Source organism: Protopterus annectens, chromosome 1.part1 (assembly GCF_019279795.1).
Source record: "Protopterus annectens isolate FY-2018-M chromosome 1.part1, PAN1.0, whole genome shotgun sequence".
In the NCBI taxonomy this organism is placed as follows: Eukaryota; Metazoa; Chordata; order Ceratodontiformes; family Protopteridae; genus Protopterus; species Protopterus annectens.
Genome location: NC_056726.1, coordinates 1,226,925,908 through 1,226,953,694, shown reverse-complemented (window position 1 = coordinate 1,226,953,694; position 27,787 = coordinate 1,226,925,908). Strand labels below are relative to the sequence as shown.

The following is a 27,787-nucleotide window of genomic DNA, read 5'->3' as shown; positions in this document are numbered from 1 at the left end:
CAGCTGCTGCAGGTGTCGGGTCAGATACATTCCGAATGGGGCATTGTACTCAATCATAGGTCTAATGAGTGATGAGTACAGGGGGATGATGACCTCCCTTGATCTAGATGTGAATCCCTTCATGATCAGGTGGGCAATGTAGAAGGTTTTTCTAACTACTTTAGCAACATGAGTGTCAAACGAAATGCTACTGTCAACCTGGGTCCCCAGATCCCTGATGACTTCTGTGCTCAGTGGATTGCCACCTATATGGTAGCTAGGGGTAACCTTGTTTTTCCCGAAGGGTATGACTATGTATTTCTTGGCGTTTAACTTTAGGCCATGGCTCTGGCACCAGTTATCCGTTTCTGTGAGGCCCTTCTGAAGGATATCTGTGTCAGATGTGTTTTCGACTATGGCGCCCAGTTTGCAGTCATCTGCAAACTTTGTCAGCCATAACCCTCCTGTGTTTGCTTGTACTTCAGAAAAGTAGATGCCGAACAAGAGTGGACCCAGGACTGAGCCCTGTGGGACACCACTTGTGACAGGCTTTGAGTCTGACATGGCTCCAGCAACTCTGACCCTGTGGGTTCTGTCACTTAGCCAGTTTGCAACCCATCTTGTGATGTATGGGTTTACATTCAAGCTGGTGAGTTTTTCGATGATACCTGAGTGGGGTATTGTGTCAAGGCCTTTGCCAGGTCGGGTAGGCTGTATGGACTGCCTTTCCTCATCAATGGCCTTGGTGACTGTCTCAAAAAGTCAACCAAGTTTAAAAGGCATGATCTGCCTTTGACAAAGCCAAACTGGGTTGGATCCAAAGTCTGCAAGTTCCCTATGTCTTTATTTATGAGTTCCATTATGATCCTCTCCATGGCTTTGCAGATAAGGCTTGTCAAGCTAATGGGACGGTAATTACCAGGGTCGGTGGAGGCACCGCCCTTGTGAAGTGGGACCACAGTGCCGGCGCCACTCCTTGCACGTATCCTGAGGTGAGGCTAAGATTAAACAGCTGTCCTAACTGCAGGTTTAATTCCTCATTGAGTTCGTGGAGCACACAGCTAGGGACACCATCCGGTCCCATGGATGCTGTGTTTTTTGCCTTGGAGAGGGCAGTTCTCACCTGGGCGTTGGAGATGTTTGGGGGGCTACAATCCTCTGGTATAGATATCTCTCCTTTTGGGGGGGAGGGGGGAGAAGTTTGCACTGAACCTGTCAGCCAGTATGTTGGCAATGTGTGTAGGTTCAGTAATCTTCACATCATTTTGAACTAATTCTGAGCATATCTGGGAGTTTCCTCCTAGGTTTCTAACATAGCTAAAGAAGGCCTTATGATTGTCTTTTGAGTCCTTGGCGATTTTTCTCTCAAAATTTGCCTTGGATGATTTTGAGAGCTCTTAGTTTTTTACTTATAATGATCAAAGGTGTCTTACCTTTCAAGGATTTTGCTCTATCTTGTAGTAGCTTCCTCCTTTTGTTGTAGAGCTTGCTTATGGCTGGGGTCCACCAGACTGGACGCTTGCCTTTGGTACAAAGAGTCTTAGTTTTGTTTGGGATTGCCTGATCCATGCAGTCCTGTAGGTGCTGGTAGAAGGCATTTGTAAGTGATTCAGCGGTTTGAGTAATGTTTACCACTGGCTCAGGGGCCTTAAAGGAGACCACGCTAGTTTTTAGAAGTGTGAAGTCGGCTTTTGAGAAGTTTTTCACTGTGGTCTTTTTTATTTCAGGTGGGGGGGGGATGAGGACCTCCAGCGAGATTAGTTTATGATCTGATCTCACCAGTGAGGGGTATACTTCCGGTGTTGAACATTGTGATCCCATGTTCGTGATGATGAGATCAGGTATGTTTTCTCCTCTTGTGGGGATGGTGACTAGTTGTTCCATAGCATTTGAGTTTATGAACTCCAGGAACCTTTGGGCTAGAGTGTTTGGGCTTGAGTAGTGTTCCCAGTCTATATTAGGGTAGTTGAAATCACCTAGTATGATGGTGTTTGGAGATACATTTATCCCCACCAATGTTTTCAGGAAGGCCATGTGAGGTTCCTGAGTTTGAGAGGGTGGCCTGTAACATGCTACAAATTGCAAAGCAGTCTTGCCTATGGTTAATTGCACCTGGATGGTCTCCGATGCATCGTGCGTTGCCACCAACCTTGAGGTGTGGGTGTCCTTTATGAATATGGACACCCCCCCTCCTTTCTTGGTGTTGTCCGGATTTTGGGCGGGCATGATATGAGGTGAAACCTGATAGTGCTGGGGTGCTCTCAGGAGCCTTGAACCAGGTTTCTGTCACAGCACAGACATCGATGTTCTCCATACTGAGAAGGGCCTCGAGTGCGTGCATCTTGAGATTGAGACTTCTGGCATTGAGCAGCATTACCCTTAGTTTTTTCCTTTTTGTGTTCTAGGGTGGTAGGTTTAGAATTTGAGCCTTGCCTAAAAAAGGCACTATGGTGGTGGCAAGAGCCTTTGCCAATATCCGGAAGCCTAGGGGTGACAGGTGCAAGCCGTCCCTTGCGAAGCAGCGTGGCTTGTCCAGCATGTCATCCCAGGCAGACAGACATTGGATACCCTTTGAATGACACCAGAATTTAAGCCAATTATTAAAGCTGATCATCTTATCACTGTATTGTGGCATCATTCTAGGTGAAGGTAGGATACTGCTCAAGGTCAGGGTCATACCTGCCTGGGCTACATAATCAGAGAGCTCCTCAATGTCTCTTTTCATGTAGTCCAAGGAGGTACGTCTCAGGTCATTGACACCAGCGTGGACAATGACTGAGTCGTACTTGTACCTGCTGTTGAGAGACCTGAGTGCTTGCGTTATGTGGCGGATTCTAGCACCCGACAGGCAGCTTACTGTAACCTTCTCCTTACTCAGTCTGGTGAGCGGGACGTCAGTGTGTCTGACTATGGAGTCACCTATGACAAGTATGTTTGGTGTTGTATTTGGCCTTAAGGGCAGTGACTGCTTTGCACACTGATTTTGTTGTTTATGTGTTGTTTGTGTGGTGTATTGAGTTTGCAGTTGCTTGGGTGTCTGCTTTAGAGGCCTCTGCTGTTTAGGTAAATTTTTACTCAGAGCCTCCGAGTATGTCTTAGTGTGTTTATGTGTTTGATTCAGTGGTGTGGTTGAGTTATGTGAGACTGGTATTGTGGTGTGTGTAGTTACCTTCTCCTCCTGCCTGGTCTTGCCAGTCCTGAGTTGAGAGAGCTCAGCCTCCAGTCTGGCTAAATAGCTGCATCTCTCACAAGTGTTAGTGTTACGTGGGAGGAGGAGAGGGTTGTCCGTGTACATGAGGCAATTGTAACATTGTCTCAGAATTCCCAGATTCACCAACTGGGCAGGAGAGGACGCCAGCATCTGACCCTTCAACATGCTAGAAAGAATTATGAGTTGGTATGAGACAGAAAAGTAGTGGGCTTAGCAGGGAAGTGGGCACTCCTGGGGGGGTTTTGCTAGTGAGAGATTTGTATAATATAGGAGTTCTTGACCTGCAAAGAGAATGCTTATAAGACAAGGGATATGCTTATAAGACAAGTGCTGAGCTTTTTGAGAAGAAAAAGCTATTTGGAACAAGTGCTGCACTTTTTAGTGAAGGTGTAAACTGTTTAGGTTCCTAACAGAGCAGTTCTAAGGGAAAAATTGAAGAACAGACTTTCTGGAGCCAGAAAGAGTTTAACCTTGTTTAACCGGCGCTGCCCGATGCTGCTCTAGTGGCAACTCTGCGCTAAATTGCGCTAAAGCACGTTAAAGCGTGCTTGATAGCAGGGGCTGGAAAGAAGCAGGAATAGACCCAAAATGGACAATAAAACTACAGTTTCAAGTCAGTAACCACCTCTACGGGGGGCAGGGAAGCTGCTCAATGTTATTCACTGCCACTGATCATAGAGAGACCCTCCTTCAGCCCAAGCAAAAATGGCCTCACAGAAACTTTCGAACAGTTCAGGAACAGCAAGCCTGTAACTGAACTTTTTTAACTCTCAGAAAAGTGGGAAAAAAGCAAGATTTTTTTTTGTTTTTTACAGAGATAGCAGAGGTTCACAAGTAATATCAAGTTATAACAGTGCAGTAAATGACCCCACACAAGAGTGCTAGGTCAAGGACAGAAAATATGCAAGTTTTAAGAAAAAAACGATTTAAAATTAAGTGCAAACAGGAAATTCAGCAAACAGCTTTTGGTTGTGCTCTAAATACAGCTACTGATACAGAAATCAAGTTTAACAAGCCAGAAAATGCTCAAGCTAGGCAGCTATGCAGAAAAACTTAGCAAATAAACAGAGAAAAAATACTTAAAATCTGAAAAGTGGCTCCCTTCTTCTCTCAGCGTTTTTTCCTCTTGGAGGGTGCTTCACCAACAGCCAACAAGCCTGAAAAGACCTACATTTATGGTAAGTGTACACAACTGTACTATGTTCTTCGTGTTTCACTGTTGCAGTCATTACATTTGGGTAGATTCCCAAAGCTATGGTGGGAGGAGGAGTTTATACAGCATTAGGGCCAGTTATAAGGCCCTGCAAGACAGCAGTGGCAAAGCCAGCTCTGGATTTAGAGAAAATCGGTAAATGATAGTGCTTGATGAAAGTATGTACAGAACTCCAGGTAGCAGCTTCTAGGATATCCCTGGCAGGAACACCTCTGAGAAAGGCTGCAGAAGAAGATGCAGCCCTGGTGGAGTGAAATCTGATCCCCTGGGGGGGTAGGTTTTCCATGGTGCTTATAGCAGAAATGAATGCAATGGCTTATCCATTTAGAAATGGTTTGTTTGAAATAGCCTTCCCCTCTGCCCCTGCAGCAAATGCTACCAACAATTGTTCAGATTTTCTTCCAGATTTAGTCCTGTCCAAGTAGAATCTTAGTTGTCTGTGCACATCCAAGGAATGCAGAATCCGTTCCCCTTTGTTCTGTGGATTGGGAAAGAAGGTTGGCAAATGAATGGACTGATTAAGAGCCACACTGGAAACCACTTTGGGCATAAAGGATGGATTGGTCCTGAGAGATACCCTGTCCGCATGAAAGATGATGAAAGGCTCCACTGCCATAAGGGCCTGTAATTCAGACATCCTCCTAGCTGAAGTGATTGCTAAAAGGAAGGCTGTTTTCCAAGAAAGAATTTTTAAGTCTGCAGTAGCAGCTGGCTCGAAAGGAGGTAGAGTGAGTTTCTCCAAAACAAAAATTAAGGTCCCAGGCAGGGGAAGGAGCTCTCCTGGGTGGTCTCAAGTTTTTTGCCCCTCTGAGATGCTGCCTGAGCAGAGGATAAGAGAAGATAGGTGGTTCTGTGTTATAGTGAGCTGAAATAGCTGAGGCGTGGATTTTAATGAAGGAAAACGCAGGTCCTTGTGAAGCATCTCAGTTACGTATTGCAAAATCTGAGGTATATTGGGTGCTGCTGTGCTCATTCCTAAAGACTGGTTCCAGGCACAGAATCTTTTCCATTTGTCAGCATAAGATTTTCTAGTACTAGGTCTCCTCGCCTCCAAGATGACATCCATCACAGGTTTGCTGAGGGATAAGGGTGAATTTAAGTGATTAGCCAGGCTGCAAGGTTCAATGTTGGAAGCTGAGGGTGCAGAATTTGGTTCTTCTGCTGAGACAGCAGGGAAGGGGTCTGAGGCAGGTGCTATGGAGATATTTGTGACACACTGCACAGGAGGGGGTACCAGTGCTGGCGCGGCCAGTCTGGGGCAATCAAAATCATCCTTGGTTTGTCCCGTTTGACTTTTAGTAGAACTTTGGAGAGCAGAGGCAGGGGGGGGGAAAGGTGTAGACTGATAGGTTTTTCCAGCTGAAGGACAGAGCAACCACTTTCCAGGCTTGTTTTGACTGATTTTGGGGCAGGTCTGGCCACCCGTTTGGTGTTGGAAACCTGTGGAAATGAAATCTGTATCCCTGGGACACTATATTTAAAACCCATTTGTCCTGGGTTATGAGTTCCCAGTTCTTTGCATGAAGAGCAATCTTTCCCCCCAAAGGGGCGGTTAAAAGATAAGTGCTTGGTAATTTTAAAAGGAAGTCATTGAAATTGTTTACTATAGGGAGTGTCTTTTTATTTCCAGATTTGGAAGTGCAGACCCCCCACTGCTTAGTTCTGAGAGTCCCCTGGGACTGAAATCTGGGGTTTTTGCTATGTCTGGGTTTGGCTTGAGAGGATCTGGAAGGGGCTGGAAAGGACCAATTCCTAGTAAGTCAGTGCCTACTAAATCTTGGAGGTTGCACTTGTAAGAAATCTTCAACAGTTTGCATAGCTTTAGCTTGATCTTCCATCTTTTTTAGAACTTCTTTAGCCTTATTGCCATACAGGCAGTCCTAATTTAAAGGAGCATCCAACAATTTAGCTTTAACATGATCAGGCAAAGATTGCTCCTTAAGCTAAGCATGCCTTCTAAGCACAGACCCAGTAATAGCAGCCCTGCAGGAGTTCTCTAAAGAATCAAAACTACATTGCAAAGTAGGTTTTCCAACTTGTTCAGCAGAATGCATTAAATCCTGTAAATCTTTATTTTCTACAGTCAGGAATCAACATTATTTTCTGTTTAAGCAGTCCAATAATATGCTGTTGATATTTTAACATGACATTGGCAGTTTAAAGCTCCGATTGCCAATGTTGCAGAAGTATAAACCTTTTTACCCCATCTATCCAGCGCCCTGGAGTCTCTATCAGAAGGGGTAGGATTTTTAGCAGTAGAAGCCTTAATGCCCTTGGGTCCCTGAGAAATGGTTTCTGGATCTGCAGCAGGATTTTTGAAAAGGAACTTGTGGGACTCAGGAACCCTGTAGTACCTGTTAGGTTTACTAGGAGCCGGAGGCAGGAAATCAGGGGCCAAACTTGATTCCGAGAACACATCAACAATGTCTAGTACAGGAGGTGTAGCCAAAGGCCTACGCTGAGGTAGAAGAAGGAAATCCCCAAGCCTCTTTTTAGAATCAGAAAATTCCTGGCTTTCAAAGTGGAAATGCTCCCTTAAAGTATGTAAAGTTTCCCCAAAAGAAAAATCCTCAGGAGGGGAAGCAGAGGGAATGGAATCCTCTGCATCAGAATCCTCATAAGTAGGTATGGACAAATCAAGGTCATTAGAAGAGTCAGAAGAAACAGAATCCTGATCAGAACATTCACAAGCAAGCTCAGCCCTAGGCCTCTTGGGGGGGGGGGGGGTTTGACTACCTCTGATTAGAGTGATTAGCTCTTCAACCATTTTTATCATTTGCTGGCATAGGGGCCCTGAGCATGTGACCTGAGCGTCAATTTTTTAGACATGGATCGAGATTTAAGCCTTAGTAATGAAGGAGGTCTTGTTTTAATAAGCGGATCTGGACCCATCCAAGGTAGAGACATCCGAGAGTTCCATAGTTGAAGTATCTCGCGACATACTGGATACCGAATGGGTCTCAGTAGAGGCCTGCGAATCAGAAGTAGCGGGTATCAGGGGCTGTGAAAGCGCTTCACAGAGTACCAGCGAACTGGCGACTGGCTTAGAAGCGGCATAGTCAGCAGTTTTGGAGCTCGACGGCCTGTCTCTGTCTTTATCTTTTTTTCAGAATCCTGGTAGTCGGATGGCTAATCGACGACATTACTGGATAATTAAAACAAGAACCGAAATAATGAGAGGCAAAAATATAATGAGGGATAGTGCGCTGATTAAATAGAGCACAAAACCGACAGTAAGGTACGTCGTGGTCAGGGCCTAGGCAAGGAATACAGTACAAATGAAAATCTTTATGAGGTATTTGCTTTTCACAAGTAAAGCAATTATTAACTTTTACTGACATCGGTAAGGAACAAGAAAAGTTTCCCCAATGGGGTACTTAGCTTTAAGTTGAAGACTTCGGAGCTGAAACTTGAAAATGAAAATTTCAGGAGTCGGCTGACCGGCACTTGCGAACTGCTTCTGCTTCAGGCACCGCATAGCAAGAAAGACTGATGTAATGGCATCGGCTGCATGTTTTATACCCCTGACGACCTGACATCATGGAAGAAGGGACAGCGACCGACGCAGGACCCAAGACTTTGTTAATCAGGCCGACTGAGGGCAACCTGCCAGCAGATTACTCAAATGTAATGACTGCAAAAGTGAAACACGAAGAACATTAGTAGGGAGCACTTGTGGCAAATCTGGCAAACATACAAGGCCATGTCAAACCCTGAGCTGTTGGACGTGCTCCACTTAAAGAAATACCAATCCCTCAGAGATGCATGCTCCAGGGATCTAAACCTTGTCATCACAATGAACAAAACATGTTGGAGGGATAGGTTCCTGACCCAGAGACTCCCCATACTCTGGAATAGACTGCCATACATGTCAAGCAGAGCGCCTCCTTGGCCCTCTTCAAAAGGAACCTCAACGATTGGATGGGAGATAGGAAATTCACCCCGGGTATCACGTCAGTTGCTGGGGATCACGTCAGTTGCCCTGCTAGACAGGGGTCTAGGGAAGTAAATATTGTGGGAAGAAATATCCAGGGAATTGTTATGGCTAGGCTTGTATAACTCTAGGGCCGATAGCCTAGTACCAACCCGATAGCCTAGTACCAACCTATGAACTAATCTTCTTTTCTATGTTCCATCTTTGTGATATTTTTTTATTGTGAAATTTTCCATATCCAAATGCCTTTACCTGTATTTGTCTTCAAAATATCTTTGGGGCTGCCTTCTTCTTTACATTGATTAATTTAACTTTCTCCTTTAATAAGTATAAAAAAGAAATATTGCACCTTATCAAATCTCTTTCCCATGTCCATATTTCTTTTTTATACTTTTCAAATATCTTGTTTTTTTTGTTTATATTATGCACTTCCTCAGAGGCTTCTTTTTACAAACAGATCAGGGTTTCTTGATCTATATACTGTTTTTCACAAATCTGTTGCAATAATGAACACAAATTTTCATTTGATGCTTCTGACAGTTTTTCTTGCGGAAGTATGTTTCTTTCATCTAATTTCTCTCAATGATTTTGTACATCTTGTCTGGAAATTCTGGGCTTTTTGCATAATAGCAACTACATAATTATTTTCTTATCCTCAATAGTCCACTTTATCATCTTTATGGCTCTTCTTTGGCCTATCAGTTTTTGTGGAGTACTGCTTCCCTCTACAACAGGAGGGCCATCCTCCCCCTGGGCCAGGACCCACTGTAGTAATCTTTCCGTATTTTGAGGATTCTACACTGTCATCTTTTCCAGTCCTGCTACCAGTGCGCCTATCAGGACTGGGCACTTTTTTATCCTAAAGTCTTGTGCACCCAGCTATCTTTTTTTTTGTTTTTGACCTACTTCTGTCCATGATACATGCTATATAAATACAGTCTATATATCAGTGTTGCCTTGGTGAGATTTTGTGAAAACAGAGTCCACCTCGTGAAGGTACTCATCAAAACTAGAGGATGAATTCAATTTCAGCACTACTACTCTCCTTTGCTTGCTGACTTTTCATCTCTCCATTCAAACCCTTCCTGTACTTCAGTATGTCATGACAGAGGTTACAAAAACAAAATTCTGCTTTAATTGTAGTACAGAATCATTAGGATGTAGGAGTGAAAATGAGGTATACAAGAAGCTTTACAAATGGAAATAGACCAATACAAAACTGCTTTTTAATATAAAGTCTCTTGGTAATGGACAAGACCCCTACCTCTAAATTGAGAATGCAACTTTACAACTATAGGTCAAAACAGAAAAGGATGTGGTAGGACAAAAACCTCCATTACATTTTTTTTCAAAGAAATTATGAAAGGGTTTTCATTCAATTGTGCCTGATGATGAGGGCGTGGATGGAGGATTAAAAGTACCATTAACAGACACAGTCTTTTATCCCTTAAACAAATACTTCACCACCACTATAATAGTTACCTAATGAAATCATCATTTCGTAATTCTGCATCATCACTTCCTTGTATAATGTCCTCTTCTTTTCGCTTAGCATATCCCACTCTTCATCTGAAAAGGTGACAGCAACATCTCCAAAACCTTCTGGTGCCTGAAATAAGGAACAGGTTTTAAATGTATTTGGAGAAAATCTAAGCACTGCAGACACACCCTGTAGAATTTACCACAGTGATAAAAAGCCTCTACAATGTTCACCAGTCACTGCCTGCTTAAAAGCAATGAATGGACAGAGTGGCAACACAGTTTAATTCCATCTCTGTATGAGCACAATCTAGCAAATCGAAGACAGTGATATCATTCTCCTATGAAATTTTGTACCAAAAGGATTCTAAAAGAGAAAAAATGCTCTTGTACATTTCTATAAAACAACATACTGATGTGTCTTTTCTACAAACCAGTTTTTGCAGATTTGTAAAGTTACTGCAATACCGGCAGTGCACAATTTTTTCTGGGTTCTCTGGAGCTTGCTAAAAATGTTGCATATTGCTAAGTATGAGGCATGTAGCTGTGCATACAGTGCTAAAATGGAACACTTTCCTCCTAACTACATGCTTGCACAACAAATCTTCAGGCATAATGCATCTTTTTATGAACACCAACAAATTTGAGTTTCAGTTACAAGTGCAGCACACAGTTTCTTATACTGTTAGATCAGACTATTGTGCATATTATCACCATCACAGGTTTATGCTTATTTTTCTGCTTAACTGTACTTTTAGGAATTATTAGAAGTTAACATCCTTTCTCTCAGGTGTACACAATTCCATTTTTACCATGTTTGCAATAATATTTCAGGTTTGCAAATATAACTGCAATGATGTCCACAGGAAAATCAATTCCTACAACTGCCATGGTTTGTTACATTAAATATGTCCCCTATCAAATCCACAGTGACAGCACTTTGTTTCATCAAAGTTATAAAACCACTGTAAGGAAAAAGATGGCAATGCAGCACAATTTATAAGCAGATGTTGCAGTTTTGCAAATACATGCCTCTAGGTTGCATCATCACAGTATACACTCCAAATTACTCCTCTGCTTCCTTTTTGTTTCTGGTAAAAAATAATAGATTTAATAACAAACGCAGTATGTTTCTAAACCTTCTAACTATGGCCATGTCACTAAACACTTACCTGTACACATGTTAGATTAGGGACCAAATAAAAAAAAATATTTTCAGACTATGAGTCAGGTAGCATAAAGCTTATACAGTAGTTAGCAATACAGATGTAAGGTAGCTACATATGTAGGTCCCTGTAGACTTTCGTTAGGGACCTCAGGGGCAACTGTCAGATTAGAGACTTCCATTTTAAAGTAGTTACTAGACATTAGACAGGCTAAAGGGTAAAATAGGCCTAGAGATTGTGTTTCATTTATGCATAAAAGATAGTTAAGCACAAATAAAGAATAACCTTTATGGTCAAGCATGAGAGATGGTTTATTAGAAAGAAAAGATAAGCATAAAGTGTACAAAAACTTTTGGCTTTTCCCAGTTAGGGGTCACCACAGCGAAACTCCAGTCCGCTAATGATTGGCAGTGAATTTTTACAGTGTCAAGTTGCCAGCCTGGCGCCCAACCTTCAAAGAAGGCACACCCACATACATTCGCACCTACCTGCATGTCTTTAAATTCACTCGACCACGGGGAGGACATGCAGACTCTGCACAGAAGGCGCTCCAGCTGAAAATCTAACCGGAAAACCTATTGTTGTGAGGCAACAAAGCTAACCGCTGCACCACTGCGGCTAAGCATAAAGTGTACAGAAAATACAGAAATACAGAATGTTCTTTTCTCAAGGGAAAGATACAATCTTGCCAGCTACAGAATGTTCCTTAATGGAATGTTAGATTAAGACCAGGCCTGGAAACCAAGGGAACCAAGGCTAAGAGGGAGTGTAAAGCATCACAGGGTTTTGGTATTATTAAAATATACTTCAGATACAGGTAGGGAAAGTCAGTTAAAGTTAGTTCATTCAACTTCACATTACAGAAAAGATTACAGACACTTGAGCCAGAGTACTGAAGTCAGGTCAAATAAAGACTGTTTCTGTTTTCATCATTCAGGAAAATCAGAAGATTGTGCAGAAACTTTGGATATATTTAGCAGCACTATTATCAGCACTGTTAATGAAGACAGTATTTGGATATTGAGTATCTAATAAAGCCTTATTGAATGAACTGCAGTGTTTGGAAAATTCATACTGAAAAGTACACAAGACTTGTCCCACAAAGAGGAGACTGGCACCTGTTCAGCACAAGTTTGGTTAATTAACAAATAAAAACTTTCATTTCAGTCTCAATTCAGTTGTTTCCAGTTAATTCTAGTACAGTAGTCTTGTCAATTCTTTCAATGTGGAAACTGGGAAGTCCCCTCACAAATAACTCCAAATACTTAGAGCATCACCATTCTGTTTTCATTTTAGCTTGTGCTTTAAATAATAAAAGGTAAGGGGAAACTGTTACGTGACAAAGTCAAAAGAAATATGAATTCTGATATTGTTTTTACCAACAAAATAAAGCAGATAAAAACAGGGACTTTTCACTATAGATAAAAATGTAAATTTAATGGCCTGCTTGTTTACGCAACTTCTGAAGTTCATTAAAAACTAACAGCACTATGCTATCAGTGCACTGGTCTACTAATTAACATACATCAACAGCTACATCTACTTTACCTGACCCTGATCCTTCACCTTGTGAAGGTTGAGTGGGTCACCTTGCCACTGAGCACTTACAGAAAGCCACCACCAGGGCCTGTCTCTGGAGGCAGCTTTTAGTATTTTTACTCTTAGCAAGGTTCTCAGATTTTTAAATTAAGCCATCAGGGGCATTTTGGATCCCTGCTTATCTGACTCTTGCTGTCACAGCATTTTGGAAAGGGTAGTTTGAAAAAGAATCAGAACTTAATCTATGAGGGGAAAAAACAAATGGTTAAATAACACTGCAGCTTGGACAGTACAGTTTATTAGCTTAGAATCAACTGTAGTAAACTGCACTTTACTTATTTGTTATTTAACCACTTGTATTTCTTGTTGTAGATTAAGTTCAGATTCTTAGTCCTTGAGACAACACAGGTCTATGTATAGCAAGGGCATATAAAGCTCTCCACCAGGATATGACAGACTCATATTTTCTGGATAGGCTTTGGTTCTAATCTTCAGATAGTAACCAAATGGCAAGATTGGGAATACAAGCAATCAATAATGAGGTTCTTTTTTAGGGTAGCCCACTGGGAGGAGGGCCTGGGGCACTACTAGGACTATCTGGAAAGATTTTCTCTCTCAGCTTGCCTGGGAATCCCAGTGGATGTGACAGAGTGTTGCAAAGGATAGGGAATTCTGATCTACCCTGCTCAGATTGTCACTACATCAACACTCAGCAGAGCAAGTGGTTTAGAACTGAATGGGATACTATATAAAATATTAATCAGAAAGCCACAGTCATCAGTAGCAATTCATTGAATCAAGGATGATCTCCACCAGGGTGCACTAATGGATCCTGACAACTTTATATAATCAAGTTCTGGATGCACTCACATGTCCACATAAGCTAATCCAAGGATGCTTCCCATCAAGATGCACTGATTGATTAGGACTCAAATTTATAATCCAGTCATGTCCATATAAGTTGTAGAAGTTTCCATGTATTTTTTTTTTGTGCCTTCCCAGTCTTCTAGTTTTGAAAGCAATAAATAATTTCTCTTCAAAGCAGACTAATGTATGGTAAAAAGCACTGGTGCCATTGACATCAACTAATTGCTAGTCTCCCCTAGCTTGTGATGTCCAAGTCATTCTTCATAAGACATGTCTTTAGCGTTATATCTAAAGCATTTCCTTTCACAACTACAGAGTCTCCATGTCTATGAAAAGAAAGTTTAATCTTCTCACTGAAAAAGCTTATTCTTCTGAAAATCAGACAGCCAGATCAGAATCACTGAATAAATATTTGGCTTGCGTGCCGACGATGTTTTCAGGAAACATGGCCACTGAACAAAGCTGTACATTTACACAACTATGATAATTATTTTAGGATGCAATTTTTAAACCAGAACAAACTTACTGACTATGTAAACAAAACCTAACAGATTTCTGTCCTCAAACTGACTATTTCACAGACAGAAAAATTAACATCTGACAGTCAAAAAAAATCGATCCGCAGTTCAGCTTAATTTTGAATTGCTTAATACAGGACTATGGTGCAGTTTTATGAAGGTTTCTAGACTGATAATAGATTGTCAGAGGTACATTACTACAGAAGATGGACCTATGGTATCTAAATATTTTACCATCTCATTTAAAATGTACACAACAGGGGCAATGGGCACAGCTTTGTGTAAAAGGTACCAACAGAGTCAGACAACCCAATTCCTTGCATACAGCATTGTGCATACAGCTGTCTATCATTTGGGGGTGGGGACAGCCACCAAAGTGCATCACAGTAAACAAAGGTATATATGATGCTTGACAACAAAACCGACCTGTAGGTCGTAAAGTATAAGCCATTTGGTTCTAAAGAGTGGATTTAGGAACTACCAAATTTATGTGCAGGTTGCAGAAAGTGCTGGGATTGGATTTACCAAGAAACACTGACACATAACCTATATTACAGAAGGCCAGTACACCAGCAAGTATAGTTATTCAGTACATACCTTTTTTGAAATTTCTCAAACTCATGTAAACTTGAAATGTATGAAATTTGTGGAAGTAGGGAGCACATTCCAGACACAAACCACCATCTGTGGTAGCAAGGAGCACATTCCTGACACAAACCACCATCTGTGGCAACAAGGAGCACATTCTGGACACAAACCACCATCTGTGGCAGCAAGGAACTCATTCACAGGTTCATAGATTCATAATTTAGTACTAGGCTAACTGCCCTTGTGGGCCATTTTAAGCCTAGCCAATTACCCTAAGTGAGAATCAAACCCTGCACCTTGTGTCTGTAAGGTAAACACCTTAACCATTATGCCAACCTCCCGACACAAACCGCCATCTGTGGCAGCAAGGAGCGCATTCTCGACACAAACCGTCATCTATGGCAGCAAGGAGCGCATTCTCGACACAAACCACCATCTGTGGCAGCAAGGAGCATTCCCGACACAAACTACCATCTGTGGCAGCAAGGAGCACATTCCCGACACAAACCACCATCTGTGGCAGCAAGGAGCACACTTCCAACACAACCTACCAAGTGTCTGCATATAAGCACAAGTGCTGGGGGAAGAAGAGGTATATGTCCAAACAGTCCCCATGTTTTATATTTATCACAAACTGTACTATCGTTCAATTCTTTATTGAAATCACATGCTTACATTTCTAACACAGATATTAATTTATCTTCTTGTTATCAGTGTTGCTGATACACCTGTGCTAAATACATCCATGTTCCTGTATTTAGCTGTATGACACAGTATGTGGTGTCAGCAACTGATCTCATAAATTAAAACAAATGGCCAGACTAAAAAAAAAAATATACAAACACAAAAACACAGCCCAGCTGCAATTCTAGTAACAGATATACATGTTCAAAGATGATTAGCTATAAGCCACAAATTCCAAATTAGTCACCTGGACATCCCCACTTTTAATGGAGCTCGGATTATGCTGTTATTGTACAACTCCTCTCAGCATTCCTTCTGATCAGCTTGTGGACCTGGTTGTACTCATAATGGTCCAGGACACAAAAATGTAATAATAAAATGCTGTGATTCGGCCCACCAGTGTCCATGAAATTCCTTTCCTTGTTTTTCTCATCGCAGTTTTCCTATTGAACCTGCTTCTCCTTCATTTTCTGTGCAGTCTCGTATTGCTGTTTGCCAGCTGTGTGCAGCACACATTGTTGACAATCAGCACTGCACTCCTGACAGTCTCCTTATTGTTAATCATGTTGTCACACTGGCCTAGTGGTTCCTTTACAGGTGAGACCTGGAGTAGAACACTAAAAATACGACTACTTACTGTAGCAAGAGACATTTAAAATTTAACAAAGAGCATTGTGAAATGTATCCACAAAAAATAGAACTAAGCATGGATATTTAAGCATGTACGCCATGTTTTGGATACAGAGAAGCACAACATAACCTTCATTAAGAATGTTAGAGCCTGAGCTACAGAGCAGTCAAAGGGAAAGTATGATGCTAAGGTCAGTGTTCTCATTAGAACTTCCAAACATGCATGTGGAATAAAAAAATGCTTTGAAGCTTATGCAAAATATTAGTTTAGGAGTAACAGTATTTGTACATTACAAAACTATGCTGAATATGGTTTAAAGTGAATGTTTCCATCATTCATTTGTTTTATGTCACTTTACCAGCAGAAGGTCATGTGATAACAGATACAGCAAGGTAAAAATAGTTCCTTAGTCCCTGTAACAGTCTGAATTACAAGCAAGCAAGCAAACTAAGAGACAATGTGCTTTGATGTGTCCCAAAGGCTTCTTCTCGAAAACCAACCTGGCACAATTTCTATGGAAGAGACCAAGGACTTCCTCATTAGGTGCCCAAACAACCATGTTTATGACCCTCAATATAGACGAGCAGTGGCTGTACTTGGAGACAGTCTCTCTCATGGACAGTAAGCCCAGCTATCCTGCAAAGGAAGCTAATTTCTGGTGTCTATATTTGTAACCTCACCCTCTCAGTCAGTACCTAAAGGTACTGATTTATAGGGAGAGGGTAGGGATGTAAAACTGAGTGGTAAACTAATAGCAAGCAGAAATCGGTCACAAAGTTCAGTTTAGAATAATTCAGTGACATCTGGAGATTTTATTCTCCTTGCAAGACAAGTTCATAGGTTTGGAAATAAAGCTCAGGGCATACTGGCTATCAAGAAGTCTGATACTATGCACCCTATGTTTGATCTGTACCCCTGTAGTCATACAATTCCTTTACAGGTATATAAACTGATGGGACAAGGGGAATTTCTCCATAGGACAGGAAGTCTTTGAGGTATCAAGTTCTCATGTTTCCCAATACAGTTGATGATTTTAAATGAGGCCGTGTATCCTTTTGTGTTCATATCACCAACAGAATATTCTAAGTAAAGGATTTCAAATAGTAAGGTGTCCTTTAAGCAAGTAAAACAAAAACGCCAACTAGATGGGGGTTACAGGGAAACACCACCCCCCAAGAAGGGGGTAACACCCACACTTCTGCATTTATTGCTCTTGTACATCTGTACCAACTTTTAAACATTAGATAAAGCCTACTTTTTAACTTAAAGAAGCATTTTACATCCCAAAATATAGCTGTTGTATAACAAGTTAACATAAAAATTCATAAAGGGTACTCAAAGGACACACAGACACACATACATGGATATTGGTATTTTTTTCCCTAATATTAAGATTTTCTGCTTAACACATAGCAGAAGAATAAGTAAAACATAGTACTTTCTTCACAGTTGTAGCTTCTAACATGACGTGAAATGAAGTTGTAACCTCGGAGTATTTACCTGTATAGGCTGCTTAGGGTATGAGAAGTATTAACGCACTGAAACTATATTCAGTCATGGCATTCTCAAAGTTTGTTAGAGTGGGGAAAACGGCAACACCACAGAAAGTTTCTCCTGTGCTGGCACTAGGACTCACTGCTGTAAGTAGTCACTGTTTTTCACCAGTCAGTCCTGTACATTAATTCAGCTTTTTTGACCATCAGTGATGAAATGGAATTCGTTGTTATCCAGGCCCATTTTCTAATGTTCTGTGCATCACACCCAGGTATGTTCTAAGACAGTGATAACATACAGAGAAAGTACATCGCTGCTGCCGTCTTTCATTACAAGGCAAGCCTTGATGCTTTTTAATCTTTTTACGGAAGGATATGCTTACATCCTCCAGTATCATCAAGTGGTGTGGAAGTAGGTTTATAAAACAGGGTACACTATTCTATAAACTGGTCCCAAACATCATGCAAAGGAGGATGACTACTTCACTGGCAAGACTCTGAACTCCTTCATAGGATCAGTATGGCAATTTAGTACACTTTGAAGACATCAGCGCCAAATGTAAAGTTATTATCTACAAGGACTCAGTTTCACTTTTTGTAAATGTTTAGCTGTTGCTCATCAACACTATATAAAGCTGGTGGAATTGTTTGCTAAATATCAGAATGCTACATTTTGTGACACTGAAGATGAGATCATTTCTACTAGACCATGCACAATCATATTAGGTGATGTCTGAATGGTGGTGGTATTGGCAGGGTTAAGGACAACACTCCCAAATTTGTAGACATTAGCAGACTTGGTGAGTTAGGCAGAGAAGCCAGTTCTGATATCTAAGAAAACGGTACCAAGAAGCAGTGGTCCAGGACAGATCCTTGGGAGAGTCGTGGTAACACGGGGTAATGAAGAAAGGAGTCCTCCTGCTCTTATCTACAGCTTCATTTATCTCCATAGTGGGATATAGTTCAAATGGTTTAGTCCGAGTCAAGCTTCATGGGCAGACAAACCAAGGCAGCAATCACACACTCAAAAAACTGAGGTTAGGCATACAAGATTTACATCCAACAAAAAGCATACTGCATTAGTTTATGGAGCACGCTTTTGCGTCTGCTTGACTAAGTTCCATGATGGTTCTCTCCATATTCTTCCAAAATATACTTGCGATACCGATAGGTGTTGTAATTACTGGAGTCCGTGGAAGGACCGTCCTTGTAGGCTAGGACAATGACAGCCTGTTTCTGACATCACAGGCATAGCCATGCTTTATTACAAAATGTACACAAGGGGGCATAATGGACTACATTTGTATCCTGACGGTTCATCCAGTCCCATGGAACTGGTGTTTCTGACCTTACTGATAGGAGAGGTGACCATTTCAGATTAATGTCACAGCTGAGGGAGAGGTCATTATAACTGTGGGTGTGGCTAAGGTATAGTTTTCACTTAACAGGTGCAGCAAAGCTACATACTGGTTAACGTCTGCCATTCTAGAAGCTCCTGTTCAGACAGGCAAGAGAGCTAAAAACATCCTGAGGAGAACAGAACTTGTGGGCTCTGCAGGAGGACTATTCATTTATGTAAACCAACAGGGATATTTGGCCACTTAACATATTCATAGTACGTTGTGCTTGATATCCCACAATTTGTTTTTCGTTGAACTGTTGGCAACAGTCAAACACCCATATGAAAGTGGGATCCAACTTGACATCACTTTCTATAGTAGGACAGGAATGTTCCTAGTTATGCCTTTGAGGGGCAGATAATACATTCTGACAAGGTTGATACTGTAAATATGGGTCACTAGAATGCTGGTGATCCAAATCTGTGTCGGAGGGCTGTATGACATGACACAAGTGGTTCTACTCTACAACATATCTGGAGTCAGCGAGCTATAAAAAAAAAAGATTTGCTTCTTTTGTGGCTCTGAAGCCTACAGTTTTGTCTTTGTTAGCTTTACAAAAAAGGAGCTCTTAAGTAAAGATGAGATTCACAAATTAGTAGATAAGCAAAAAATGTAACTGTGCAAGACACAGCAGTACAGGATAATTCCACAAATTTCTCTTTGGAATTTTGGGGCTGAGGCTTAAGGTACTCGGGTAAAATTGGTGTTACTTTTATATTTGTGACCATGTAGTTTGGAGTGTTTAAAATGTTACAAGCAGTTCACTCTGGATACTGTGTTTCTTCAAGACCAGCAATGGCAAAACATGGGTTGTGATAAGTTATTCAGGTCACTCAAATCAGGATGCTTGAGGAATCATTTACATGTTAACCAGGAGAGCCAGAGAAGTTGAATGCATTCAGGACACCAAACCATGTGGCGTTTTAATCTGAAACAGGCATGTGAATCACCTTCAACAATTGGAAACAGAAATGTAAGAGGAGTTTCTTTAGAGAATGTTACAGCCTGAGCTACGGATCCATGTTAAAACATCAAAACACCAGTTTGTCGGAGCACCATTTATTGAGATGGGAATAGTCGGATTCTCACTCCACGTGATGACATCAGTTTAGTACACATTAAAAATCATGGTATGCTAACAGCAATGCATGACACCACGACCACCAACCATGATTTTCGAAGAGGTTTACTTCACTGATGTCATCGTAGTGAGAATTTGGCGAGGTCTTCGATGAATGGTGGCTCGAAAAAGTGGTGATGCAATGTTTTGAAATGGATCCCTTGAGGTACATAGCAGTCAGACTGCAACGTATGACCAAGTTTAATGTTATGAGCAAAATCAAATTATTACAAAAACGAGCATGTACATGATAAAGATGTGAATACACTGAGACTGCTTACATTATTTACTTATGTTTTTCTTAATTTTTCAAAAACAATATAAAATGTCTTGTGTCTTTCCTATTAATCTACAAGAGAACTGAGAGCACCTTCTAGGTTCACAGGTAAGTACTAGGCTATCTTGTCCAAGGGCATTTATAAGCCTAGCCAGAGTGTGTTGGTTTTCACCACCCCCCTAGATTAGTTCCCTGTGCCTCTGACCAGCAGAGCCATTAGTTCCCTGTGCCTCTGTCCAGCAGGGTCACTGCAGTGATCCCCGGGGTAAATTTTCTGTTTCCCATCCACCCGTCAAGGTTTCTCTTGAAGAGTGCTAGTGAGGGGCACTGCCTGATGTATAGTGGAATCTTGTTCCAAAGCATGGGGAGTCTCTGGGTCAGGAATCTATCCCTCCAAAATGTCCTATTTATCGTTGTGGTAAGGTTTATATCCCTAGAGCGTGTGGCTCTCAGGGATCCGTTTTTTTTTTTAAGTGGAGCATATCCTTCAATTCTGGGTTGGACATGGCCTTGTATGTCAAGCAGAGATCACCACTGAGTAAGCAGTATACAACAGATTACAGCTGGAGTTTCTTTAGTCGGGCTGCATAGGTAATCTGTTTGAGGCCAGTAATCCTCTTGGTGAGGTACGAGGTACTTTTGTGGTCTTTCCAGCTGTTGCAGGTGTCTTGTAAGGTACATCCCAAATGGGGTGTTGTATTCTATAATGGGTCTAATAAGGGACGAGTAGACAGGCACAATAACCTCCATTGTTCTGGATGCAAACCCTTTTGAGATTAGGTGGGCCACTTAGAAGGATTTTCTAACCACCTTGGCAATACGATTATCAAAGGAGAGATTGCTATCTACTTGGGTCCCCAGATCCCTTATTACTTTTTCTGTATTTAGGAGACTACCACCTATGTGGTAGTTCACGGGTACTTTGTTTTTTCCAAAGGGGATGACTATGCACTTTTTGGCATTTAGCTTGAGGCCATGATTTTGACACCAGGTATCCGTCTCAGTGAGACCCTTCTGGAGGGTGCATCAGCCAGAGAATCAATGATGGCCCCCAGTTTGCAGTCTGTGAGCTTGGTCAGCCAAAGTCCTCCTGTGCTTGCCTATACCTCTTTGAAGTATATACCGAATAGGAGGGGTCCTAGGACTGAGCCCTGGGAGACACCACTTGTAATCGATTTAGAGTCGGACCTAGAGTCTGCAACTCTCACTGTGTGGGTTCTGTCTGTGAGCCAATTTGCAACCCATCTCGTGATGTAGAGGTTAATGTTCAGGTTGGTGAGTTTGTCTATAATACCAGAATGGGGAATGGGGAATGGTGTTGAAAGTCTTTGCAAAGTCTAGGTAGGCTGTGTGGACCTCCTTACCCTCATCTAATGCCTTGGTAACTGTCTCAAAGAAGTCCACCAGGTTTAGGAGGCATGACCTGCCCTTAAAGCCAAACTGGGTGGTGTCCAAAGTTTGGAGGTTCCCAGTGTCTCTGTTAATGAGTTACATGATGACGTGCTCCATAGCCTTGCAGACCAGGCTAGTCAGGCTTATAGAGCGGCAGTTCCCGGGGTCCGTTGTGGCACCACCTTTGTGGAGTGGGATAACTGTTGCTGTGCTCCACTCTGTGGGTATGTAGGCTGTAGAGAGGCTGAATTTGAACAATGCGTTTAGGTGAGGGGTTAGTTCATTTTGGAGCTCTTTTAAGACACAGCCTGGGACACTATCCGGTCCCATTGAGGCTGTGTTTTTAGCTTTGGATAGGGCGGTTTTAACCTGTGTCGGTGATTGCTGGGGCCTTACATTCTTCTGGTATGGTTATAGACCCTTTGGGGGGGAGGGGTGTGAAGGTTGCACTGAACCTGTCTTCCAAAATGTTGGCAATATCAGTCGGTTCAGTGTATTTTGTGCCATTCTGCACCAACTCAGAGCAGATCTGAGAGTTTTCACTTAGGTTCTTGACATAGCTAAAGAACGCTTTGTGGTTATCTTTGGAGTCCTTGGCAATTGTTCTTTCGAAGCTAGCCTTGGATGATTTAAATGAGGGATCACAGTTTCTTGCTGATGATCAGGGATGTCTTTCCTTCTAGGGATTTTGCTCTTATCTGTACTAGTTTCCTCCTTCTATTGTTGAGCCTGTTTGTGGCAGGGGTCCACCAGACTGGTTTCCTTTTCTTGGAGGAGTGAGTCTTGGTTTTACTTGGGATAGCACGATCCATGCATTCCTGCAGATGATCACAGAGTGCCTTTGTATAGGTTTCAGCAGACTGGACAGCATTGTCCATTGGTGTGGGGGTTGTGAACCTTTCCACCTCAGTCTTAAGCAACGTGAAGTTTGCTTTTGAAAAGTTTTTCACGGTGGTTTCCATGATTGAGGTTGGGGGCGGAATGTGAATATCCAGAGTGATTAGTCTATGGTCTGATCTAACCAGCGAGGGGTTGATGTCAGGTGTGGAACACCTGTCACCCATGTTGGTGATGACCAAGTCCAATATGTTGTTCCCTCTGGGGAGGTGTTGACCAGCTGATCCAGGGCTTTCGAGTTTATAAATTCTAGGAAGCATTGGGCAAGGGAGTTAGTACTCGAGTAGTTCTCCCAGTTAATGTTTGGGCAGTTGAAATCACCCAGTATTAGGGTGTTTGGTAGGACCTTCATATTTCCCAGTGTCTCCAGAAATGAGGAGTGGGGGTCCTGGGTCCTGGTGGGTGATCTGTAGCAAGCTACAATTTGGATTGCAGTTTTGCCCATTGTTAATTGCACATGGATGATCTCTGATGCATTGTGCTGTGCCACTAACCTGGAGGTGTGAGTATCCTTGATGAATATGGATACACCCCCGCCTTTTGTGTTTCGGTCCGGGTTTTGTGGCCAAAAGGTATGGAATGAGTTGCAGCCTGTAGTGCTGGGGTGCTCTCTCTAGCCTTAAACCAGGTTTCTGTTACTGCACAGATATCTATGTTCTCCACACTGAGGAGTGCCTCGAGTGCATGCATTTTGAGTTTAGACTTCTGGCATTGAGTAGCATTACTCCCAGTTTTTGGTTACTTGTGCTATTTACGGTGGTGGGTTTGTCTTTTGAGCCTTGCCTAAAAAAGGCACTATGGGGCGGCAAGAGTCTTTGCCAGTATTCGAAAGCCTAAGGGTGACAGGTGCAAGCCTTCTCTTGCAAAGTAATGTGGCTTTTCAAGCATGTCTTCCCAGGCAGACAGATACTGGATCCCCTCTGAATGACACCAGAAACTTAGCCAGTTGTTGAAGTTGATCATTTTTTCTTTATACTGTGGCATCATTCTTGGTGAGGGCAGGATGCTACTCAGGGTCAGGGTCATACCTGCCTGGGCTTCATGATCAGAGAGCTCTTCCATGTCTCTTTTTATGTAGTCCAGGGAAGTACGCCTCAGGTCATTCACACCAACATGTACAATGACAGAGTCGTATTTGTACTTGTTCTGGAGTGACCGGAGTGCTTGTGTTATGTGGCGGATCCTGGCGCCCGACAGGCAGCTAACTGTAACCTTCTCCTTGTCCAGCCTAGTTAGTGGGACATCAGTGTGCCTGACTATAGAGTCGCCTATCACTAGTGTGTTGGGTATGTTATTTTGCCTTAAGGGCTGTGATTGCGTGGCACACTGATTAAGTGAAGTATGTGTTTCATGGTTGGTGATGGGTTGTAGAGTTTGCTTGGATGTCTGCTTTGGAGGTCTCTATTGCTTTTTCAGATTTTTATTTAGAGCCTCAGAGTATGTTTTCGTGTATTTATGTGTTTTATTTGCCTGTTTTTGTGTATTTATGTGTTTTATTTGCCTGTGTTGGGTCTATGTGAGACTGGTGGTATGTTGTAAGTATTACCCCTCTCCTCTTCACAGTCAGTTACAGTCTGGGGTTGAGAGAGCTTTGCGGTAGTAAAGTCTGTATTTTCCACCCTGGGTATAAAAAAAAAGTTAAAATCATCATTGTTTTTTTTCATGAAAGGGGAATAAATCACTATGACAGAGATGGGGAACAGAGTTTCTGCTAGTTTGTTCAAATATTTGGAAGAGTAACAAATGCTTTCGGATGCATGACTAAATACAAAGACAACAACTTTGTAGATGATTATCTAGGGTGAATTTCCTACTTTTTCTCATGGTTTCTGAATTCTATCATCCGATTATAAAGTTCTCACTACACTGAGCAGAGGACAAGAGAGGGGGAGGGGGGAAGACCAAGGCTTGCATTTTAGCACAGATATGTTCCTTTGTAGTGCTACCTACAATCTTTGCTGGTTTTACCAGTGATTTGTCCTTAAAATTGCTCTTCAACTTTAATTTAGACTGTGATGAGTCTGTTATAATCAAAGCTGAGGCTTGAAATGTCATTTTGTTGCACAAGACAAAAATCACTGTGCAAAGGAAAGCTGAAGACATTGCCGCTTGAAGCACAACTTTGTAAAGTTTCAAGCAGAAGCACACAATACAGAAATGTTAGTGAGGATATAAGAAATAGCAGAACGAATGAATGAATACTACAAGCATGGCTCGTGTCCCCTGGTCATGTGAAAAAGAAAAGCATGGATGTCAATGTAACAGCGGAACAAAGTTTTAAAGACAGTTACCAGCATCTAAATTTTAAAAAGCTGACTGGAGGCTGAAACAATACGGGATGGGGAAGGAAAGATGAGAGGTTTTAAGTATAAACTAATCTGGACTTCTAAACACTGGATTATATTGGTCATTAGGCTGCAATCCGTGAACCCAGACAAACGTTCTGATACTTCTTACTGAGGCAGACACTCTATGACCAGGGACTTAACCCCCCCCCCCGTTTGTTGTGCTGTTTGTTGTGCTGTCAATCTTAAGAGATAATGGCAATGCTTTTTTTTTTTTTAACCATCCCCTCAAACACAGACACAGATGCATGCAATTCATATATTAAAATGGCAGATATATAGTAAGCACACATCTAAACCACCCAGCAATAAGACTGAAGACAGTGGCGTTTAGCCTTATGTTCAAGTACCTATTAAAAAGATTTTATGACAAAAAGTTTCTCTTAGCTGTCTAGGGGGGCATATCTTAGTAGAACATAACAGAGAGTTTACTGTATAAGCGGTTTTCTGTAACGGGCACACATGGGGATTGATAGATGCTGCATAACTGTAGTTTCTGGTTGCTTGAGAGTTACTATTAAAAATAGGCCTGACTAATACTGTACCCTACACTATTTGTATGGTTTGACTTGTTATTAGGTTGGGGAGAAAGGGAATTTATTCCCATCTTCTTTTTTAAAACACAAACTCAAAATGTAAGGTATGTTGTTGCGGGGGGGGGGGGGGGGCAGAAAGTGCAACACATGAAAATTGTACTGTATTTCTTGATTATTTTTTCTGCTTGCTTGAGTTCCAGATAACAGAGTTTACTGTAGTCACTCATAGTTCCATTATATGCAACATAAAAGTGCACTTGCTGAGGCAACAGTGGAACAAAGAGTTTAGTGTGGTGAGCTGAACCAGCTAGCACAACCAGATGAGGAAACCAAGAATGCAGAGCACAGAAATCATCTAACATTATATAAAAAGCGGTGCTCAAGACAAGGTGTTAAAATCATATTCTACTTAGTGCTTTCTTGTGTTTTGCAAGTGTCCAATGTCATTTCAAAGAGTGTCGTCAAAGAATACTCGGCAAGTGACAAAATCATATTGTTTGGGTGCAAAACTCTAAAGGATTACAATTCCTTAAGGGCTACATTGTTTTTATGAGCAAATTTATAATGTCACACAGCACCCACAGTATGCAGGCCATCTTGAAAGAGCTCTAAAAATGCACTTTACAACTAAATAAACATTGAAATAAAACAAGAAATACAAAGTAAATGGCATTGTTAATACAGTTAATAAAAACAATGTAAATCCAGAAACAAAATATCCAATAAGACCATCAGCAAAAAAAGACTAATCTCTTTATATGCTGGCTCAAATAAGCACATCTTAAAGGATTGCTTAGAACTACTGAGTACTGGGGATAGTAGTAGGTTCCAAACTGTACAGCTCCTGAAAAGCAAACACATGCTATTGTTTTCTAGGCTCGCCTTCAGAACCACAACAGCCCCATTTTGGCTAAGATTAAGACAGAATGTTTGATACCAATTTAGCAGCTCCCAAAGGTTGGGGTAAATTCAATTTTACAGGTGTTACAAGGCTTGTCAGTACTGAAATACCATATCAATAGCCAGACTACAGACTTCTTAAACAGTTGCAAGTATCCAAGTTCCAAGACCCAGATAAAGGGTACCGGAGTAATCCTGGTTAAGAGGAAATTAGTTGCATACACTGTCATCTGAAAATCTGCATGTCGTACAAGGTATTTAATAAAGGCAATGTTCCTCTGGTCTCAGGGACAAGGAGGGAGGGATGACCTCTATGTCCATCTGGGTGTGAAGAAAGGATGCATTAGCTAATCCAGATCAGATAACTTAAGGCTCCAAATAGACCTAACAGAATCTGAGGAAACCATAGAAATTGCCTTAAATAATCTTTTAGTCATCAGATCTAAGGCCCAAGTAGGGGAGGGTAAGGTTCCTGAAGAGAATTCCATCAGAGCAATGGGGCAGACGAGGGGAACAAATCATACCTGAAGAGGCTGAAGTATCCATGGAAAACAATGGGATTGGAATGTTCATGGCAGGGGAACTGGAGAACTCCAACTCTAGGACCTTAACAGGGGATCAAGGCACAGGAAGCACTGATGGGATTGGTGACACAGGAGCCAAAGGTTGGTGATCCTTTGGATCCAGTTGGTCCTCAGTGGAAGTGTTTCTGCTCTTTCCTTTCTTTACTTTTTGACTTAGAAAACCTCTTTTCTTCTATTTTCACTTTCTCCCTTCTAACTAGATTCTTATGCAGGGAGGGAGAGGAAAAAGAGGCTGCAGAAGACGTTTCATTACCAATTTAGATGATCTTTCAGTCAAAGCTCTGGTGTCAAAGGTACAAACCTGGGTAACCATTTGAAATGTCAGGACCTGCTACAGCAAGTCCTGAAACATGGAGACTGAATGGCCGAAAGAATGGGATTAAATGTATTAAGTTTGAGATGACCATTTCTCAGAATATTCACTTTTCTCTGAGGTATGGTGACTCGGCATTGGTATAAAAGTTTGCGGGGTGCAGGGTGGGCTTAAGATTGATCTTTGGGATTCACCCTTCCTCTTGGATATTTTCAGTCTTTTTTGGCTCGTCAGTACTTGGCAATTCATTAGGGTGCAAAAGACCTGACAATGGGTGGCGTGCACTTGGACGTCCAAACAGTAGATGCATTTGTCATGGGCATCTTGTGGGTGCAGTTTGTGCCCAAAGGTGACTACCTTCTTGAACCCTTAAGCTATATCCACTCTCTTTGTAAAATGTTAAACACAGCACACTACATAATTGTTTAAAGGAAAGCTAACTATAACTACCAGTTGGCAAAATAATTAAGGTCTTTGCCTCCTATCCACACAGTACAAGGTTAGATCCTGACCTCCGGCCAATGCCTGCTTGGAGTTTGTATGCTCTTCCTATGTCTGCATGGGGTTCCTCCCACCTATGAAACACATGCCAAGTGCTTCCATCTCAAATTCACCAATGATCCTCAAGACAGGAGAACGGGGATCACAGACTGCATGCCATGGCAAGCCCCTCGACAATGTAAAATATATGTCAAATATGAAATTGGGGCAGCGAAACGGC

At 41.8% G+C, this 27,787-nt stretch overlaps 1 protein-coding gene across 2 annotated transcripts in view; it reads right to left on the bottom strand.

Annotated features, from left to right (window-relative positions):
• Positions 1 to 27,787, bottom strand: part of LOC122809467 (gastrula zinc finger protein XlCGF57.1-like) — a 203,599-nt gene that overhangs the window by 76,926 nt on the left and 98,886 nt on the right. For both annotated transcript variants that reach the window (XM_044081004.1, XM_044081013.1), the window contains one exon: positions 9,820 to 9,946. In XM_044081004.1, coding sequence (XP_043936939.1) covers positions 9,820 to 9,946 — 127 coding nt within the window. The remainder of the gene's footprint in view (positions 1 to 9,819; positions 9,947 to 27,787) is intronic.